Source organism: Sus scrofa, unplaced genomic scaffold (assembly GCF_000003025.6).
Source record: "Sus scrofa isolate TJ Tabasco breed Duroc unplaced genomic scaffold, Sscrofa11.1 Contig74, whole genome shotgun sequence".
NCBI lineage: Eukaryota > Metazoa > Chordata > Mammalia > Artiodactyla > Suidae > Sus > Sus scrofa.
In genome coordinates, this window is record NW_018085302.1 from 520,930 (window position 1) to 542,780 (window position 21,851).

At 36.1% G+C, this 21,851-nt stretch overlaps 2 protein-coding genes across 2 annotated transcripts; both read right to left on the reverse strand.

Annotated features, from left to right (window-relative positions):
* Positions 1-3,647: 3,647 nt before the first annotated feature.
* LOC100524365 (olfactory receptor 140-like) lies at positions 3,648-4,574 on the reverse strand. The gene has a single exon (XM_003124210.1). The coding sequence runs from the start codon at positions 4,572-4,574 to the stop codon at positions 3,648-3,650; it is 927 nt and encodes a 308-aa protein (XP_003124258.1).
* Positions 4,575-16,845: 12,271 nt separating this feature from the next.
* On the reverse strand, positions 16,846-17,790 carry LOC100524192 (olfactory receptor 140-like). Its single transcript, XM_003124209.3, has one exon. It carries the CDS (start codon positions 17,788-17,790, stop codon positions 16,846-16,848), a length of 945 nt encoding a protein of 314 aa, XP_003124257.3.
* Between the last annotated feature and the right edge of the window lie 4,061 nt (positions 17,791-21,851).

A 21,851-nucleotide genomic window follows, 5' to 3' on the forward strand; every position in this document is an offset into this window, starting at 1 on the left:
TTAATTTTCTATCTCTATTAAGAGAATAAAGTTTTCTTTGAGCACTGCCATTGATAAGACATTATATGGATTTCTGTGTCCTTAAATGATCTGTATTTGCTTTTTTATTTTAATCTTGTGATTTTGGTGCAATAAATAAATTTTGTTTCACAGTGACATGTGATCTTATTTGTTTTAAGACTTTTGGATATTTTTACAATTTTCTCAAATTACAAAATCTAAGCAAAATTCTTTTAGCTTCCAGCTAACTCTGGGATCTTTCAAAGGAACCCTGAGACATCTCAGACAGGAACTTTAATTAGGCTTTTTTGGTTTGTTAAATTACATGAGGAATATTGTCAAGTGACTGGAGATAAACTTTTGGTTGTAGTGTATAGATAAATGTGTTTATTATAGATATTCCGAAATGCATATGCGATTCCTAATTTGACATGCCCCAATATAATGTATTTATATATACATCAGTCATAGTCCTTGTTACTCTCTTACAATGTTATATATCACAGAAATCTCCCAGTTTCCTGCAAATTACATTGTTTTCAAATGTTTAACCATGCCATTTTAAGTTTTGTCCTTTATGAGCAATCTTTATTTTACATTAAGGCTTTCATAAAATGAAGGTCTTCCAGAAAATTCATAAAAGGTTTGTTTTGAAAAATTCAAGGTTCTGGTGGTCTTTATTTGGACAACATCACTGAACTTAATAACAAAAGGCAAAACTCTAATGGAAAACCTGAAGAGTTCATCCAGATCATATTTATGAATTTATTCAAGAAGAGTCTGGGCTGAGAGTTGTTGTGGATGCTGACTTGACTTCTTTAAAGCCAACAGGAATTCATAGGTATCAATAATAACTTCATGGTATTTGGGGGGAAATATGCTGGACTTTGATCTTTGATTTCCAGAAAAAGTTTTCATTTCATGCTATGTCCCAAAACAAGTTGATAAAGTAAACCTAGGTGTACAAAGACGGACCATCTTATTCTCTCTAGCTGATCTCTCCAGAATGTGGCTTCTCTCAACTAGGTCTCCTATGGATTTCCCAGATTACAATTCATTACATTAATTATATTTGTTTCCAAATTATTTTGCTTTGTGTCTCCCCACTGTGCTATGAATTTGTCCATGTTACCAGTTGTATGACTTATATCCTGTCTGTTTTGTAAGATGTTTCTATTACATAAACAGTGTGTATCTAAGACAAATAAAATTGAGCACAATTGAACATCTTGAGGAAAAAGACCATATTTATGACCCAGAGAATAATTTGTAAGTGTGTAATTCTAGGTATGAGAAGGAGGAAGAAAGGAAAATATTTCCTGGATCATATTAGACTGGTAAGATAGAGGATTCAGAGAATCTTAACTTCTCAACATGGCCTAATCCATAAATTATCACCAGCAGTGGCACATCAACAGTATATATTTCATCTGATTTGGGATGAAATTCCTAGTGACATAGGACAGAAGTTGTTCAGATATTAGCTGAATTTGGGGGGCAAAGGAAGGGACTGTGGACTAGAATGTTGCAGGCCATGTGAGTAAACAAAGGATGTGGCAGCCATCAAGCCACCACATTGGTGCCCCCTGAAGAGATTCAGGATGAGAAAGCACAGGACACTAACCCAGAGAGCTCCAGGTGCTTATACAAGGAATGATCTCAGAGAGCCCATACCCATGCATCTTCCCATATATGGAAAAGCTCTAAGTTCCTTTACTTGATTCATGAAGCTTTCATTTGTTAATAGCAATCTTAGTATTCTGACTTCCTGATCTTTTGTTGCAAAACCTCCCATATATCCTGGCTCCTCCCCTTGCCTCTTCAAAACAGTTGCTCTGCATTATCTGAGATGCACTCTCACAGGCTTGAGTTCTCAGAATACCCATCAAATACAGCATAACTCTCCAATGTTAGCTTGTACACTTTTGGGGTTGAAACTAGTGCCCCTTGTTGAGGAGACTCTCTTTTCTCTATTGTATATTCTTGCGTCTTTGGAGAACGCCATGCACAACCTCATAAACATGTTCTCCCCAGTGCCATTCTGGGGCATTAAGGTATGGTCAGAGGATGGAAGAAAGAGCTCAGGTTAACCACTGACTTGGAGACAGTGATTTTGTGAGAAGTAATGTGAGTTGGAGTGTTGGAGGCAGAGAGGCTTGGATGAACAGAGATGTAATAACTTGGAATTTCCTGGTATTTTCCAGATGGTGAGAAGCACATTGCAAGTATCTCCCACTTTCTGAAGGTTCAACTCAGCCATTTTGATTTTATGAAGGTCCATGTTAGTGCATTTTTTCACTTATGAGAAAGAAATCTGAAGGGGATTTTTGCTTTTACATAACCCCTGCCCCCAAAAAACCCAAAATAACAACAACATAACAAAACTGTTACCATACTAGTGCTGGTCTTTTGTGAAAGTGAAGTGGTGTAGCTTGAATGTTCAAAGAGAGGACAATAATTACAGTGATGAAATAGATTGCTACATGTGAGAAAGTCTACATCTTATGGATGCTATTTCCTTGAAGTTCAAAGTGAATTAAGTATTATGACTGCAGTTAGCTTTTTTGTTTATAAACTTAAACATAACATAGATAATCATATTTCATTAGAAAGAAAGTAAGTTTGAGTTTTAAAGACTTGGATTGGAAGGTTGTAGCTAAAACTTTAAAAAGAAGCTGCATTCTAATGTCACATTTCCTAGCATAATTTATGGAGGAAGCATGGGTCATGTGAAAGGCAAGCAAATTAGTAAAACACTTTTAGCTTTAATTTGCTCTTTGTAAAATGGGGATACTTGTAATGGAAATACCAGTTTTTATACAGGTAAATCAACTGTTATGATTATGCCTGGTGGTCAATACAGCATTAATTTAATATAAATATATGTATGAAACCTACAGTACAATAGCTCTGGATACTACTCATGTGTCTTTCAAATGTTCAACTTTGATAGAAGATGCTCAATCTTATTTCAAATGTCTCATGTCATGGTATGGAATATTCAAAGCTGTAAGCCATAAGGTATTTAAGTACATAGAGCAAATTTAGAGTAATTTCAAATTTTCTGGCTTATATTTTATGCCATGTATACAAATTGATTATGAATTATTATTTTCACCTTTTAAGAGTGACTCTCTTTTTGCTTTTGGTAGAATCACATTAGAAAAAATCTACTATGATTCCTTTTTGAAACTGTTCTTTCTTATGAAACTACTAAGAATTTCTATTGCTTCTTTGCTTTAATACAGGTTTAGCAAAAATGGAAGAAGTTCTGAAACCATGGTGCTCTGGAAAAGCCAATCTCATCCAAGTAACACAAGTAAAGAGTTTAGTAAAGTGGTATAAGACTCTGCAGTGAAATATACTCTGTGCTAATAAAACTAGGGTTATATAGTTGTTTTTCCACTGTCTGTTCTGAACCTGTGAACATGAACATTGCAGCCTTGCTAAGAATATGAATTAAACATTTCATTAAATGTAATGAAAATGCCTAATGAATGTCTAGCTCCTATTAAATTATCAACAAATATTAGTTTTGACCTTTTTTTTCTGTTAATGATCTGCAAGATTTCTTAGTTTTCTTTCACAGTTCACAACAGATATCAACCTATGTACATAATTATCAATTTCTAGGCATTAGGCACAACTCAAATTACTCTCCTCTTCAAAAGACACTTCATGGCATTCTTCACCTCTGTGTTTCTCACTGTATAAATGATAGGATTTAACATGGGAGTGAAGGTTCCATAGAACAAACTCACCAACTTATCCATAGGATATGTAGCCATAGGACGTATGTAGATGTATATACAAGGGACGAAAAAGAGTACCATTACTGTAAAGTGGGAGCCACAGGTGGAGAGGGCTTTGCATCTTCCTTCAGAGCCATGGGATTTCAGAGAGTTCAGAATGACCATGTAGGAGATGATTAGCAAGAAAAAAAAGAGCAAGCACATGCCCCCAGTGTTAACCGATATCACTATTCCACGCCAGTAGGTGTCAGTGCAGGCAAGTTCCAACAGTGAGAAGAATTCACACATGAAGTGGTCAATGACTTTGGGACCACAGAAGGGCAAGTCAAGCACAAAGTGAATCTGCACAGTGGCATGGAGTATCCCACTAATCCAGGCCACCCCAATCAGGAGCTGGCAGAGCCCATGGCGCATGATGGTTGTGTAGTGCAGAGGCTTGCAGATGGCCACATAGCGGTCATAAGCCATGGCAATGAGAACAATGGTCTCTGATCCTCCCAGGAAGTGTTCCAAAAAGAGCTGAGTCATGCAGCCACCCCAGGAGATGGTTGTCCTCTGATAGAGCAGGTCAATGGTAATTTTGGGGGTGGTGACGGAGGAGAAGGAGGCATCTATGACAGCCAAGTAAGTGAGAAAGAAGTACATGGGAGTTGAGAGTGTGGGGCTGAGGGAAATGATAATGACAATGAACAGATTTGCCAGCAAGGTAACCAGGAATATGAACAAAAATACCGTGAAGAGTATTTTCTGCAAGTGTGGATTCTGTGTGAATCCCAAGAGAACAAATTCAGTCACATTGTTGGGAGATGTGGGGAGATCCATTTGACAAGGGAACACCTTCCTGAGACCCAAATTATCTACAAAGGATTAAAGAATGATACCTTTTAGTCAGAAAATAATTGTAGTCTCAATTTTTGAGAAGTAAAATAGTCATTGTCAGTCAGGAGCACGTCCCTTGTTTCAATTTTTTCTTATGTTCTCCATGATAATTTGTGTATCTTCAGGCACCTAGTACCTGTCACCTGTGAAACATCTATAGGGCAACACCGCATGTGTATGTTACTGAGAAAACACTGTGCTATCACTGAGAGATCTGGGTTTTCCTCTTGGTTCCAACTTCAAGTGACTTTGTAAGTCATCTCAGTGTCCCATGGTTCTTAGCCATCCTCTGTGTTTCAGAGCTTACACACTGTGATTCTCAGATATATCTTGTGAGCTGAGAGGTCCCTCATACAGGTAAGAGTTATTCTCTCCTCCATGAGAATTGACAACTGAACCCTCAGCTCTAAAATGTGGAAAGAAAGGCACTGTCAGTAAATATCTGCCATAAACAGCCAGTTTAGGGAGATGTACATGTTGTTGGCAACACCCTCCCTGGTACCTACCCAAACACATATGCTCTTTTCAACTGTTTCTTCACTTACCATAGTGCCTGGCATAATGTCTACAGGGTCTGAAACCCGTTAGCTGTGAAGTAAATGCTTATAAATTGCCATTCTCCCTGGTGAGAATATGCATGCTTCTCCAGACCATAAACCTGGGAGGAATTCAAGTGTTTTCATCTGCATACTCTGTTTAGCATTTCTCTCTACATTAAGAAAAACATAAATAAACATTTGAAAAGAAGTGGCATTCTAGTTTTTTTTTTTGACACATTTTAAAAGGTAAGTGTGAAAGTATTAATTGCCTCTGGTAAGGGAGTTTTACTGGGTCATTGTTCTTTCAAGATAGTATTATATTTAGTAATCAATATGTTTATTTTTTTAATTCTGTGCCATATACAACTTTACATAGTCATATTCAGTAAACTTACTGCTTCCATAGATTTGGATGAAAAGATAAGAAATCTCTTGCATAAATGTTCAATATGCAAGGATCTATCAAGCAAAGGAAATCCTTATTTTCAAAGTTCTAAAAGTAGAAATTAATGAAAAGCAAAAAGAAATATTTTACTGGGTAAGATAGATAAGGCACTATGCATATATACATATATACATGTATACACAAACATATAAAGCCTTTTACTGACTATAAGTACCTACTTCATGTTCAGTCATTATACAAATATTTAAAGGACTCTTGCTATGTATATGAATGTATGTTTGTCTAAATAAAGTCATGAAGATTCTACCTGTTAAACGTATTTATTGCCTGAAATTTCATCATGAAATAACAGTGAGACATCCCTCCATGATATGAATGACTTTCCCACTCCTTTATATTTCTGCTACATGCATTCTCATGCCTACTTCTCCCATCTTTCCATAGTATCCTTCCTCCATCATTCCTGGTTACAGGATACTGTGTTACTAATAGATTGAGAAACTTGGGGGAATTAGGTGTCCCAATGAAAAAGGGATGAAAATATGAGTATAAAAAATGTATTCCTTGAGTTCCCATTGTGGTGCAGTGGTTAATGTATCCGACTAGGAACCATGAGGTTGTAGGTTCAATTCCTGGCCTTGATCAGTGGGTTAAAGATCTGGCATTGCCCTGAGCTGTGGTGTAGGTCCCAGAGGCAGCTCAGATCCAGCATTGCTGTGGATCTGGTATAGGCTGGTGGCTACAGCCCCAATTAGACCCCTACCCTGGGAACCTCCATATGCCCTGGGTGTGGCCCTAGAAAAGACCAAAAAAAAAAAAAAAGATGTATTCCTGCAAAAAGCATGTTATTTTCCTTTCAAAGATAATTATGTAAAGAACTTTTTTTTTTAACTTTCAAAGATGAAAATTTGTGCATAAATGGAAACAAAGTTCAGCAACTTCACTGCATTACTTTTTTTCTGACTTCAACTCACCCAAAGGTTCAGAGAAAAGTGTAGTGTTTAAAATAAGAATTAGATATGACTACTGAACGTGATTTAGAAATAACTGTGAAGAAATAAATTGCACTGCTTCTTTTTTCTTTGGTTTCACAATACTCTTTCTAGGAATAAACCCTAAAGGAAATTATTTCTAAAGGAGAAAAATTATTATTTACATTTATGTTAATACAATTACTAAGAGCTGTGGAAAATGTAGAGATGATATGGAATATTCAACATTAGAGAAGTGGATTATTAAAATATATTGTATCTCTTTGCTTAACGTGTACTTTTTAACAAAAGAGTTTTTTAAAAAGATGCGTGACATCATAGGTACAATTTTAAGTTGTACTGTAAAGTGGAGAAAATTTTGGACACAAATTTGAATTGTATAACTATTCCACATATTTTAATTCCAACTAATTCTATTCTTCTTCTAATGAATTTAAATACATATGACTGAGAAAAATCAACTATTTTTACTTCTCAATTCATAGTCTTGTTCTTGCGTTTATCTTTCTTCATGCTAAAGAGATAAGGGATTTAAAGCTCAGATTGGTGAGAAGTGATTTTATAAATTTGTAAGAAGCATTTAAACTCAAGAGTCTATGATTATATGATTTCCTGGAAAAAAATCTCACCTATGAATTTGTCTGACACAGCTCCATGGAAAGGGCCCCCAGCAGCTGTTGGTTCAACAAGAAAGAAGCTGTTAAGAGTGAAAATGATAATGATAGTAAGTGTCGCTGATTTATAAACAGTACCTTTGCATAAGGCCTTTCTCTTGAGCCTTATATTGCTACCACATAGGCTCTTTGTAGGCAAATTCCATGACGTTTCTTAACTGTGGCTAATTGGACCTCAGGGTTATTTTACCACCATTAGCCGATCATGCCAACAACCCAATAATTTCATAGAAACTGAAAAGCAGAGGAGTGCTTTTTCTATTCATCTTTAATTTTGAACTCTTCCTTAAGGCTAAATGAAGCTAAAATACTATGATGAGAGAAAAAAAAAAAACAACCCAGCAAGTTGCCTACCTCTGAAATCTGGTATTTGATTAGAAATGAGCATAATATGAAGTCTGAATACTGACTATTGTATAAATTAAACACTGAGGCAGGTAACTATCGATTTTTCTTTCATTATAATTTTTATTTACAGCCACCCATTGGCATATGGAATTTCCCAGGTCTGGGGTAGAATTGGTGTTTATGCCACAGCCACATCAATTATTATTATTATTATTATTATTACAAGTGTAGTTGATTGATAATGTTTCACGAAGTTCTGTTGTACAACAAATTGAACCAATCACATACATTTCCCTGTGCTGTACAGTAGGACCTCAGTCCATCCTTTCCAAATTTAACAGTTTGCATCCCCAAAACACCCAAAATGCCCACCTATCGCTCTCCCTCCCCTCCTCCCCCCACCCCATGAGGCCCAAGTTTGCTCTTTTTGGCCATGATATGTTTCTGTTTTCTGTTTGTTTGTTTGTTATTTTTAGATAGGATCATCTGTTCCATACTTTAGATTTCACAAATAAGTGATATCATATGGTATTTGTCTTTTTCTTTCTGGCTTACTTCATTTAGTATGAGAGTCACTAGATCCATACTGGGTGCTGCAAATGGCATTAGTTTGTCTTTTTTATGTCTGGGTAATATTCCATTGTGTATATGTACCACATCTAATTAGTCCATTCATCAGTCAATGGACATTTAGGTTGTCTTGGCTATTGTGAATAGTGCTGCTATGAACATAAGGGTGCATGTATCTTTTTCAATGAAGAAGGAATCTTACCTCAAGAAAGAAGAAAAAGCTCAAATAAACAACCTAAACTTGTCCTTAAAACAATCAGAGAAGAAAGAACAGACAAAGCCCAAAATTAGCAGAAGGAAAGAAATCATAAAGATCAGAGCAAAAATGAATGAAATAGAGACAAAAAAAAAAAAAAAGAGAAGAGCAATGCAATGAAAACTTGGTTCTTTGAAGTGATCAACAAAATGGGTAAACCTTTAGCTGGACTCAACAAGAAAAAAACAGAAGAGCTCAAATCCATAAAATTAGAAAGGAGAAAGAAGAAAGTACAACTGACTCCACAGAAATACAAAGGATCATAAGAGACTGCTATAAGCAAATATATGCCAATAAAAAGGACAACAAGAAATGGACAGATTCTTTCAAAGGTACAACCTACCAATACTGAGCCAGTTTCATGCATTTCAATGGTAAGAGAAATAGTCTCAAAAAACAAAGCACTCAAGAGCAGAGCTCACATCATATTAATCCATTCCAAAAGCCTTTCCTCCTATAAGGACACATCCTAAACTCTTTATCAGGAATGAGAGGTGGAATGTGGTCTCAGAACTCTTCCAATTTTATTTATAATTGAAGTAAAAGCAAATAGAACAATATTTATGGCAATAAACACATTAGCTTGGGCAGAATCACAGAACTTGGAAATAACATCCAATTTACCCAAGTAAATGACTTGTAGTAATAGGGAAATTGTTTAAGATTAAAAAAGATGGCATTGTGTAAAATAAAATTCATGTCTTTTATCCTAAAGCTAGTGTTCTTCATCATGTTTTCACAACTACCATAAGCTTATAAATATTGCTATATCCATGGTCCACTGATTTCTTCAAAACAGCATATTGTAGCCATGAAATGGAAGCAGGATCTTTCTGTCAAAGAGCACACAATAAACATGTCTATGACATATACACACATTTGTATTCATTTTTATTTGAGAAACAGGCATCATTTATGAAAAGTGCCACAATTAATTCACAACAAAATCTTTTAAGTTAGGTATTTGTTTAGTTGAGAAATCCTTTCTCTGATCAATGAAGTAATGATTCCTCATTTTTTTGTTTTTTTTTGTTGTTTTTTTTTAAATATACATATCCCTTATACCTCATCTCCTTAGTTTTCAAAGAGGATTCCAGATTCAAGGAACTAAGCAGAATGCCAAATATCTTAGAATGAAATTATTTTACAGATGTATTTTATTGTGTTCTTTTGAAAAGCAGCCACACTTAATTGCTAGTAATAACTGTTAATCTAAAAAATTATCTCTGCCTATGGCATATAATCGAAAATATTTTCATACCAAGTTATAATCAAATAATCAAATACAAGCACCAGAGGAGGTAGAGGAGGAGTATTTTGGCTCAATCTGACTTAGAGGTACAGGTCCTATGATCTAATTAAGCTTTCTTTTTTATCCCATTTATTTCTGTAAATTGAGAAAAAATTTTAATTTTATAATATAGTTTTACCTTTTTCAGAATACTTCATAATTTAAACAGCTGTTTAAATAGTGTGCCATTAAATTTTATATTCACTGACAACTCTTGCCAACAGAATAAGAACCCCAATAAACATTGGATAGCTGTATCAATTATGGGTAAATAGAGTACTGACAAGTATCTTCTATTTCATATCCCACAGCATCCTAGATACCTGTAGGCCATACAGATTTCTGAGAACCCATTGTTTTTTTATGTGGGCACAGTATATAACTACAAAATTAGAACAAATTTCTTATGTTTGTTTTTGCTTTTAAGGGCTGCACCTGTGGCATATAGAAGTTCCCAGGCAAGGGGTCGTATTGGAGCTGCCGCTGCCAACTTTGCCACAGCCACAGCAAGGCAAGATCTGACTCAGGTCTGTGACCTACACACCCATATCCTTGATTGCAAGGCTGAATACTTAACCCACTGAGCTAAGACAGGGATGGAACCCACGACCTCATGGATCTTATTCCCATGCATACCCCACTGACCCACAATGGGAACTTCCTGAAAGGAAATTTTACACTGCTACAAAATGAGAGAGGGTCTGAAGGAAAGGCCTTGTCTCTGACAGCACTGAAACTATGGAAAGAGTATCAACTTTGGTTTTAGAAGAATGGAGATCTGAATACTAGCTCTGTCTCTGCTAGTGGGTGGGTCATTGAACTTCTTTGAAATTCACTGTTTGTCGTGGGTGGAATGGGGATAATCATCATATCATTTAGGTGCTTTTAGTGTCAAGTGAGAGGTATGGGAAGAAATTTAGAGCAATAAAATATGAAAATGTAAAGATCATGAGAGACATAAAATTTTCATTTGGGGTCATTTAGTATTTGAAATGGCATATCTGTTTAATATCATTTTAGTTGCACTTTTGATCTCTGTGTTTTTACTGTGTAAGGAAGAGGGTTTAAGATGGGAGTAAAAATAACAGTGAATACTACTATGGCCTCTTCCAGGGGAAAAAGGAGCTACTGGTCACAGAATCATAAAAACACAGGCACAAAAAAACTATACAAAACTATGATGAGGGAGCTACAGGTAGCCAGGACTTTTTCTTCCCTGCAGAGCTCTGAGTCCCAAGGCACACTGGATACAAACAGCATTACAGAAGTGATCAGAGGGATTACCCCACCATTCCAGCTACCAACAGATGAACAAGGAAAGAGTCAATGAATGAACTTGTGTCAGGGGGAAAATGCCACACATGAAGTGATCCATAATGTCTGGACCACAACATAGAAGCCAGAAAGTGACAAGGATCTGTCCAATCAATCGAAGAAAACCCATTTCCACCAGGAGGCAGCAAGTGTGGTGCTCATGTTGGTCACATAGGCAGAGGTGGAAAGATGGTTATGTATCAGTCACAGGCCTTGACCACAAGGAGAGCCATCTACTGGATGTTTGATTGATTTCCCTGACCATTGCAGACAAAGCTCGTTATTTGTAAATTCATTATGGATCCCTGATTGAACAACTTGAAGAGTGGTTCACTGCATTTTCCTTTAGACTGGTGAATAAAATATGGCCTGCCATATCACTAAACAAAGGATGTCATGGCCATCAAGCATTACATTAGAGATAACATGAGTTTGAGGGAACTCCATTTGGAAACAATGCCCACCACTGAAGCCAGCCCCAGTGGTGCACCCTGAAGAGACACAGAATGAGCACTTATAGGATGCTGGCCCTAGAGAGCTGAGGTTCATACCCAAGGAATGATTACGATGAGTTCAGATGTTGCATCTTCCTGTACATAGAAAAGATATCAGTTCCTTAAGTTGAGATATCTAGTTTTCTTTAATTAACAATAATCTTTTGATTCTAAATACCTGGTCTTTAGTTGAAAAAAGCTATATATTCTGCCCACCTACCCTTCTTGCCTCTTCCAACCAGTCTCTCAGAATTATATGAGATGCTGGACTTACATCCTCAATTTTGTCCACCTAATAAAACGTAATTACCAACTTTTAGGTGTGAATTATTTTTTAGTTGAGAGTTTGGGTGATGATTACAAAGGAACTCAGAGCAATCTTCTCTCCTTGGCCTGAACTGTATGAGGGTCTGGAGCCTTGGTACCAGCAGAGGCCTCTTGTGCTCATCCATCACCTTGGAGAGTGCACAAGAATTTGGCCAAGTCTCTCATGGTGTCTGGATTTTCCTAGTGTTTATTGATGATCCTGAGTTTTATTTGGCAGTGTCTGTTACCTGGATCCCCAGTTGAAAGATTTTGGAGAGTAACTCCCACCCTATTTTAAAGGTATAATGGGAGGCTGTTTGAAAAAGAACTGGGAGAAAATCATCCTGATTGAAAGATATTAGCAGAGCCTGGGATGTGCTAAAGAAACTGAAGAGTCTGAGCTGCTAGTGTGGGGAAGAGGCTGACCTGACCTCTTTAAAGCCAACCTCCAAATATCACTCTAGATCCACCCATGTACAATACTTACAGAGCTCACTCTTGTAAGTTCCTAAATTATACTAAAAGAGATCTCAGCCCTAAATGGCCAAATTGGGCTGATTTTGTTTGAGTGGGATGGTATGCAGCTAAATAAAAACACTGACTTGATAAAAATATTTTCATAGGCTTCGGACCACAACCAAAAGCCTTGTAGGGGAAACATACATTTCTCTTCCAGTGACCTTGAGATCTAAATGGCTAAATGTTCTATCTGTTCTTCTTAGAGTGTGTGTGTGTGTATGTGTGTGTGTGTGTTTTGAAAACATGACCTCCATCATATTTTGGAGAGTAAACATAAACTTTCAGGGTCTTGTTTAGTGCCATCCTCCCCAATCTCTTATGGGGAAGCCTCTTGTGTTCTATTTGTTCGAATCACTGTTAATATATATTTCATTGGGCTTCTCATTGTGGCTGAGCTGGTTAAGGATCTGATGTTGTCTCTGTGAGGATGTGTGTTCAATCCCTGCCCTTGCTTAATGGGTCAAATTTCCATACCTGCAGTGTAGGTCTCAGATGCAGCTTGGATTCAATCCCTAGCCTGGGAAATTACATATGCCCTTGGTGTGGCCATAAATTTTATTTAAAATTTTTTTTTTTTAAAATTAGTACCAGACTAGATTAAATTTTCTTTATTAGGAGAACAAATTTTCTTCAAGCACTGCCCTTGAAGAATTGTGGGCTTCTGCTGTTAAATGATCTGTACTTGTTTTTTTATTTAAATATTGTGATTTTTGGTTCAATAAATATGTATTATTTCAGAGTGACATGTGATCTTGCTTGTTTTAGAAAATTTTTTTTTTTTAGCAAATTTCTCAAATATCAAAATCTAACTTAAGTTCTTTTAATACCCAGAAAACTCTGGGGTCCATCAAAGGAACACTGAGACAACTCAAGAGGAACTTTAAAATATTTAGGCTGGAGTTCCCATTTTGGCACAGAGGAAAAGAATCCAACTAGGAACCATGAGGCTGCAGGTTTGATCCCTGGCCTCGCTCAGTGGGTTAAGGATCCGGCTTTGCCCTGAGCTGTGGTACAGGTTGCAGATGCAGCTCAGATCTGGGGTTTCTGTGGCTCTGGTGTGGGCTGGCAGCAACAGCTCTGATTATACCCCTAGCTTGGGAACCTCCATATGCCACAGGTGCAGCCCTAAAAAGACAAAAGACAAAATATAAATAAATAAATAAAATAATTAGGCTCCTTTGCTATGTTAAATTACTTGAGAAACATTGTCAAGTGACTGGAGATGTATCTTTGTTTATACTGAATAGGTAAATGTGTTTATTATAGCTATTCCAAAATCTATATGAAATTCCTAAAACTTCACATGCCCTGATATCAGACATAATCCTTGTTACTACCTTAAAACGTCATATATCACAGATATCTCTCACTTTCCTGCCATTTGTCCTTTATGGGCAATCTTTATTTTACATTAAGGCTTTCATAAAATGAAGATCTTCAAGAAAATTTGTAAAAGGAACTTTTTGACAAATTCAAGGTTCTGGTGGCCTTTATTTAGGTAATATCACTGAGCCAAGTCACATAAGGCAAAACTATAATGGAAAACCTGAAGACTTTATCATGTTCAATGTTAATTACAAGGGTTTGAAGGAACTCATAAATATCATTTATAACTTGATGATTTTGGGGGGAAATACACTGATCTTTGTTTTCCAGAAAAAGTTTCCTTTTGTGCTATGTCCCAAAACAAGTTGATAAAGTAAACCTATGTGAAAAAAAGATGAACCGTCCTATTCTCTCTACCTGAGCTGTCCAGAATGTGGCTTCTCCAGCTAGGTCTCCTGTGGATTTGATGGTTTATTGCAACCTGATTATAACTTGTTGCATTAATTTAATTTAATTTGTTTCCAAAACATTTTCTTTGTGTCTCCCTATTGTGCTATGACATTGCCAATGTTACCAGCTGCATGACTTATATCTTGTCTGTTTTATAAGATGTTTTCTCTTACATAAACCAATGTGTATCCAAGACTCCAATAAAATTGAACATGTCTGAACATCTTGACTAAATAGATCACATTTATGACTCTTAGAGGATAATTGTAATAGTGTGATTCTAGGTATGGGAAGGAAGGGAAAATATTTCCTGCATCAATTAGACTGGTAAGACAGAGGATCCAGAGAAGGGAAAATATTTCCTGCATCAATTAGACTGGTAAGACAGAGGACCCAGAGAATTTTAACTTCTCAACAGGGTCTAATCCATAAATTATCACCAGGAATGGCACAACAACAGTATCTATTTCACCTGATCTGGGATGAATTTCCTATTGCTGTAGGACAAAAATTGTTCATGAAATGTCTGCCAGATGTTGGTTGACTTTTGTGAACTAAAATATTGCCTGCCATGTGAATAAACAAATGATGTGGCAGCCATCAACCACCACATTACAGCCACCTTGATGGTAAGCCCTGAGGGAACACAGGATGGAAACAGAAAGTACCAACCATTTAGCAGTCACCTGATGCAGAGATCCTGTATGGGGCACCCTGAGGAGATTCAGGATGAGAAAGCACTGGATACTGACCCAGAGGCTGAGATGCCTATCCAAGGAATGAGCAGTGCACCCAGATGCTGCATCTTCCCATATGTGGAAAAGTTCTCCATTCTCTAACTTGATTTATGAAGTTTTCTTTTAATAATAGTAATCTTGATATTCTGACTACCCATTCCTTTAATGCAAAAACTCCCATATATTTTGGCTCTTCTCCTTGCCTCTTCATAACACTTTCTCTGCTATATCTGAGATGTTCTATCCTAGGCTTAAGTCCTCAGAATGTCCACAAAAATAATATAACTCTCAATTTTTAGGTTGTTCTTTTTTTGAGGGGGGGTGATACTAAAACCACTTGTTGAATAAACTCTCTTATCTATTGTATATTCTTGCCTCCTCAGAGACAGCCATGTACAACCTAGCAAGCACATTCTCAACAGTACTATTCTGGTGCATTGATGTATGTTCAAATTATGGAAGAAATAGCTGAGGTTGACCACTGACTTGGAGAAAGTGCTTCTGAGTGAAGTAACATAAGTTGGAGGGTTGTAGTCAGAGAGGCATGGATTAACAGAGATGCAATAATGGAGAATCTTCTGGTATTCTCCACATATTTAGAAGCACATTGCGGGTATCTCCCACTTTCTGAAGGTTCACTTTGGTCATTTAAGTTTGATGAAGGTCTATATTAGTGCATATTTTCACTTATGAGAAAGAAATCTAAAGTGGATTTTTGCTTTTACAAAAACAGCAATAACAACAACAACAACAAAAAACTGCTGCTATACTAGTGTTGGTCTTTTGTAAAAGTGAAATGGCAGAACTTGAACTTTCAAAGAGAGGAAAATACAGCACTGTAATATACTGCTACACATGACATAATTTTACAACTATGGATGATATCTCCTTGTGGTTCAAAGTGAATTATTAAAACTGCAGATAATTTTTTATCTATAGACTTATACATCAGATAATCATGTTTCATTATAAAGAAAATAGTTTTGAGTCTTAAAGACTTTGGTTGGAAGTTTGTATCTGAAATTTTGAAAGCAAGCTGCATTCCACTGTGATATTTTCTAGCATACTTTATGGAGGAAGCATGTGTGATATGAGAGGCAAGTTAATTAGTAAAACTCCTTTGGCTTTAATTTGCTTTTCTGTAAAAAGGGGATGCTAAAAAAGGAACTACGAATTTTTCATGTGTAAATCAAATGCAGTGAATATGTCTGATAGTCAATAAAGCATTAATTAATTAATGTAAATATGTTATCAGACCTACAGAACAATAGCTTTGGAACTAATCATATGCCTTTTTGTTCAAATTTGATAAAGGATGCTTAGCCTTGTTGCAAATGACTCAAGTCATGGTATGGAAAATGAAAACCTTATTTTATATTCAAAGCTGTGAGCCACAGGATATTTAAGTATATAGAGCAAATTTAAAGTAATTTCAAATTTTCTGGCTTATATTTTATGCCAAGTAAAGAAAGAGATTGTGAATTATTCATTCCACTTTTATGAGTGACTCTCTTTTCACTTTTGGTGAATTCATATTACAAAAAACATGCTGTGATTCCTTTTTGCAACTCTTCCTTTCCCAGGCACGTACTAAGAAATTCTATCACTTATTTACTTTAATATGGGCCTAGCAAAAACAGAAGAAACTTTGAGACCAAGGTGCACTGGAAAAGTCAGTTTCATCAAAGTCACACAATGAAGGATTTTAAAAAGTAGTATAAGACTCTGGAGTAAAAAATACTCTCTACTCATAAAACTAGAGTTATATTGTTGTTTATGCATTATCTATTCTGAAGTTATGAACATGAACATTCAAGCCTTGCTAAGGCTATTAAATATTATCAAGTGCCTAATAAATGCCTAGCCACTATTAAATAATCAACAAATATTAGTTTTGGTCTTTATTTCTGTCACCAATCCACAAGATTTCTTAGTTTTCTTTTACAATTTACAACAGATATCAACCTCCTTATGTACATAAATTGTCAATTTCTAGGCACCAGGCACAACCCAAGTTACTCTCCTCTTCAACAAACCCTTCATGGCATTCTTCACCTCTGTGTTTCTCACTGTATAAATGATAGGATTTAACATGGGAGTGAAGGTTCCATAGAACAAACTCACCAACTTATCCACGGGGTAGGTGGCCACAGGACGTACATAGATGAATATACAAGGGACAAAAAAGAGTACCACTACTGTAAAGTGGGAGCCACAGGTGGAGAGGGCTTTGCGTCTTCCTTCAGAGCCATGGGATTTCAGGGAGCTCAGAATGACCATGTAGGAGATGAGGAGCATGAAAAAAATGAGCAAGCACATTCCCCCACTGTTAGCTGATATCACTATTGCACGCCAGTAAGTGTCACTGCAGGCAAGTTCGAACAGTGAGAAGAAATCACACATGAAGTGGTTAATAATATTGGGACCACAGAAGGGCAAGTCAAGGACAAAAAGAATCTGCACAGTGCCGTGGAGTATCCCTCCGATCCAGGCCACCACTACCAGGAGCTGGCAGAGCCCATGTCGCATGATGGTTGTGTAGTGCAGAGGCTTGCAGATGGCCACATAGCGGTCATAAGCCATGGCAATGAGGACAATGATCTCTGATCCTCCCAGGAAGTGTTCCAAAAAGAGCTGAGTCAGGCAGCCACCCCAGGAGACGGTTGTCCTCTGATAGAGCAGGTCAATGGTAATTTTGGGGGTGGTGACAGAAGATAAGGAAGTATCGATGAAGGCCAAGTAAGTGAGAAAAAAATACATGGGAGCTGAAAGTGTGGGGCTGAGGGAAATGATAATGACAATAAACATATTTGACAGCAGGGTAAACAGGAAAATGAACAAAAAAACAATGAAGAATATTTTCCGCAAGTGTGGATTCTGTGTGAATCCCAAGAGAACAAATTCAGTCACATTGTTGGGAGGCATGGGGAGATCCATTCAACTAAGGACCACCTTCCAGGTCCCTGAATTTTCTGCAAAGGAATAAAGGATGATATGTATTAGTCAGAAAAGAATTATAGTCTCAGTTTTTCAAAACTAAAATAGAGTAGTCACTGTCAGTGAAGAGCCTGTTTCTGGAAATCTTGCCCCAGTTCTTGTTTCAATTCTTTCTTATGTTCTCCATGATAATTTATATCTCTTCAGAAACCTAAAGTCTGTCACCTGTGAAACATCTATAGGGCAACACTGGGTGAGTAATTTACTGAGAAAACACTGTGCAATCTTTGAGAGATCTGGCTTTTCCTCTTGGTTCTATCTCCAGATGACTTTGTAAGTCATCTCAGTGTCCCACAATTCTGAGCCCTCCTCTGTGTGTGAGAGCTTACACTTTATAATTCTCAGTTATATTGTATAAGCTGAGAGTTCTGCTATACAGGTAAGACTTATTCTCTCTTCCATGAGAATTATATAAACCCTCAACTCTCAAATGTAGAAAGACAAGCATCATCAATAATTATCTGCCATAAACAGCCAGTTTAGGGAGATGTATATGTTGTTGGCGACACCCTTCCTGGTACCTACCCGAACATATATGATATTCAACTGTATCCTCACTTGCCATAGTGCCTGGAATAATGTTTACAGGATCTGAAACCTGTTAGATGTTAAGTAAATGCTTATGAATTGCCATTCTCCATGGGTGAGAACATGCATGCTTCTCCAGACAATAAACCTAGGAGGAATTCAAGTATTTTCACCCCCCTACTCTGCTTAGCACTCCTCTCTATGAAAAACAGATATAAACATTTTAGAAGAAGTGGCATTCCAGTTTTTTCCTGAAACATTTTATAGGTTAAGTGTGAAAACATTAATTGCCTCTAGGTAAGAGAGTGTTACTGGGTCATTTGACTTTCATGATATTATATTTATTAATCAATGTGTTTATTCTTTAAAGTTCTCTGCCACATACAACTTAACAAGGTCATATTCAGTAAACTACCACTTCCATAGATTAGGATTAAAAGAAAACAAAGTTCTTGCATAGGTGTTCAATAAGCAATGACCTATCAAGCAAAGGAAATCCTTATTTTCAAAGTTCTAAAAATAGAAATTTAATGTGAAAAGCAAAGAGAAATAGTCTACTAGGTAAGATACATTACACACGATGTGTATATACTTATATACATGTACACAAAAACATACATAAAGTCTTCTATTTATTGTAAGTACCTATGAGAAGTTCACTCACTATACAAATACAAAGATTTATTGGACTCTATGTATGTGAATGTATGTTTGTTTCCACAAAATCATGAAGTACCTCCCTGTTAAATGCCCTTAATGCCTGAAATTTCATTACCAAAGAGCAGCAAGCCATCTATCCACAATGTGAATGAACTTCCCACTCCTTTATATTTCTGACACATGCATTCTCATGCCTTCTTCTCCATCTTCCCATAGCATCCTTCCTCCATTATTCCTGGTTGTAGGTGACTGTGTTACTAATAGATTGAGAAATTTGGAGACATAGATTTCCCAATGAGGGGGGAAGAAAACTATGAACATAAAAATGTATTCCTATAAAAAGCATGCTTTTTTTCCTTTCAAAGTTAATTGAGTAAAGATCTTTATTTTTTTAATTTTCTGAGATGAAATTTTATACATACATGGAAACAAAGTGCAGCAACTTCATTGTGTTCCTTTATTCTGAGATGGACTCCCCAGCATTTCAGAGAAGTGTATTGTGTTAATAAAACAAGAATTAAATATAATTACTGAAAGCGATTTAGAAATAACTGTGAAGAAATAAAAATCACTGCTTCTTTTTTCTTTGGCTCCACAATACTCTTTCTAGGAACAAACCTAAAAGGAAAACATTTCTAAAGGAGAAAAATCATTATTTTCATATATGTTAATACAATTATTAAGAGCTGTGGAAAATTTAGAAATGACAAGGAATGTTCAACTTTGGAGAAATGGAATAAAAATATAGTGAATCTCTTTGATTAATGTGTACTTTTTAACAAAAGTGTTTTTAAAACAAAACGTATGACATCATAGGATCATTCTTAGGTTGTACAGTAAACTGGAAAAAATTTTGTATGCAAATTTGAATTGTATAATTATTCTACATTATTTATTTCCAACCAATTTTATTTTTCTTCTAATGAATTTAAGTATATATGACAGAGAAAAATAATCCAAATAGCTTTACTTCTCAATTCATAATCTTCTACTTGTGTCTATCTTTCTTCATGTTTCACATCCTGGATAAGGGATTTAAAGCTCAGACTTGTGAGCATGAGAAGTGATTTTATAAATTTGTAAGATGCATTTAAACTCAAGAGTCTATGATTATATGATTTCCTGGAAAAAAACCTCACCTATGAATTTGTCTGACATGGCTCCATGGAAAGGGCCCCCAGCAGCTGTTGGTTCAACAAGAAAGAAGCTGTTAAGAGTGAAAATGATAATGATAGTAAGTGTCGCTGATTTATAAACAGTATCTTTGCATAAGGCCTTTCTCTTGAGCCTTATATTGCTACCACATAGGCTCTTTGTAGGCAAATTCCATGACGTTTCTTAACTGTGGCTAATTGGACCTCAGGGTTATTTTACCACCATTAGCCGATCATGCCAACAACCCAATAATTTCATAGAAACTGAAAAGCAGAGGAGTGCTTTTTCTATTCATCTTTAATTTTGAACTCTTCCTTAAGGCTAAATGAGGCTGAAATACTATGATGAGAGAAAGAAAAAAAAAAACAGCAATTTGCCTACCTCTGAAATATGGTATTCGATAAGAAATGAGCATAATATGAAGTCTGAATATTGATGATTGTATAAATTAAACAGTTAGGTAGGTAACTATCTGACTTAATTTTCTTTCATGATAAATGTTATTTTATGGACTCACACTTGGCATACGGAAGTTCACGGGGCCAGGGTTGAATCAGAGGTACAGCTGCCAGTAAGCCATATCATGATGGTCTTTGCCACAGTTGGTGGCAATGCCAGATCCTTAACCATTTAAGCAAGGCCAGGGATCAAACCTGCATCCTCACAGATACTATGTTGGGTTCTTAAACCACTGAGCCACAAAAGGAACTCCAATATTTTATTTTTAATTACCATTCATGCTCAACATAATATTTTAATATCATTTTCTGATGTGCACTAGGTCGTCCTTATGAACCCTATTATAATATTGGCACTTCACACCAAGTAAAAATTACACTACATCTTCAGAGTAGTTGTTTCCAGTGCCAATTCTGGAATTAGATGAAGAAGATAATGGTGGAAATAATTCCACTTTTAAATTATATTCAAAGATGGTAAAATGCCTTTATTTGCCATTTAAATTTAATCTCAAAGTATACTTATGTAAAAAAATTGGCAACAATATCCATAGCTTATAACTAGAAAATACAACATAGGGAATGAGAGCATCATTTTCAAGGGGAAGTAAGAAGCTAGGTCACTAAATCATGGGCCAGGTTTTTGATCTTCAAATTGTTGGTATACAACTAAATTGTCATGATACTCTTATAGTGCCACCAACTGCAAGGCCTAAAACAATTCTACATTAAAGAAATATACACCAATATTTAAAATTATTTTGTAAATAAACACAATTCAGTTCAACTCAGGAATATTTCTATATATATTTTTTCACTTCCTCTCCACATTCCAATATGCTTACATTAGTAAGAAGAGAAATAAATTGTACATAACTCTGGATGGGCTCTAGAGAAAGTATTCACTGTGGGCAGCAAGTGTCATGAATGAAAATACTTTAAGAAAGCTATCATGGGGTTCAACCTAGCTTGATTAAACATTGCAATGTGTTAGGGCCAAAATAACATTTGTGTTGGTACATGAAAATGACAGTTTGAATGAGGATTTGAGACTATTTAATAAGTTATAAGGAAAGTGAAGTTAACTTAGTGTCATCCTGGAAATATCTTGAACTTGCCTCTCAGCTCTGGAATGAAAGCCACACTTCAGAGACTTAGCATGTACTGGAAAAAAAAAATCATCATTCCAAACCTCACAAA

Excerpts from the sequence above, each read along its gene's own strand:
- LOC100524365 (XM_003124210.1), bottom strand. The coding sequence starts at position 4,574 with ATGGATCTCCCCACATCTCCCAACAATGTGACTGAATTTGTTCTCTTG.
- LOC100524192 (XM_003124209.3), bottom strand. The coding sequence starts at position 17,790 with ATGGATCTCCCCATGCCTCCCAACAATGTGACTGAATTTGTTCTCTTG.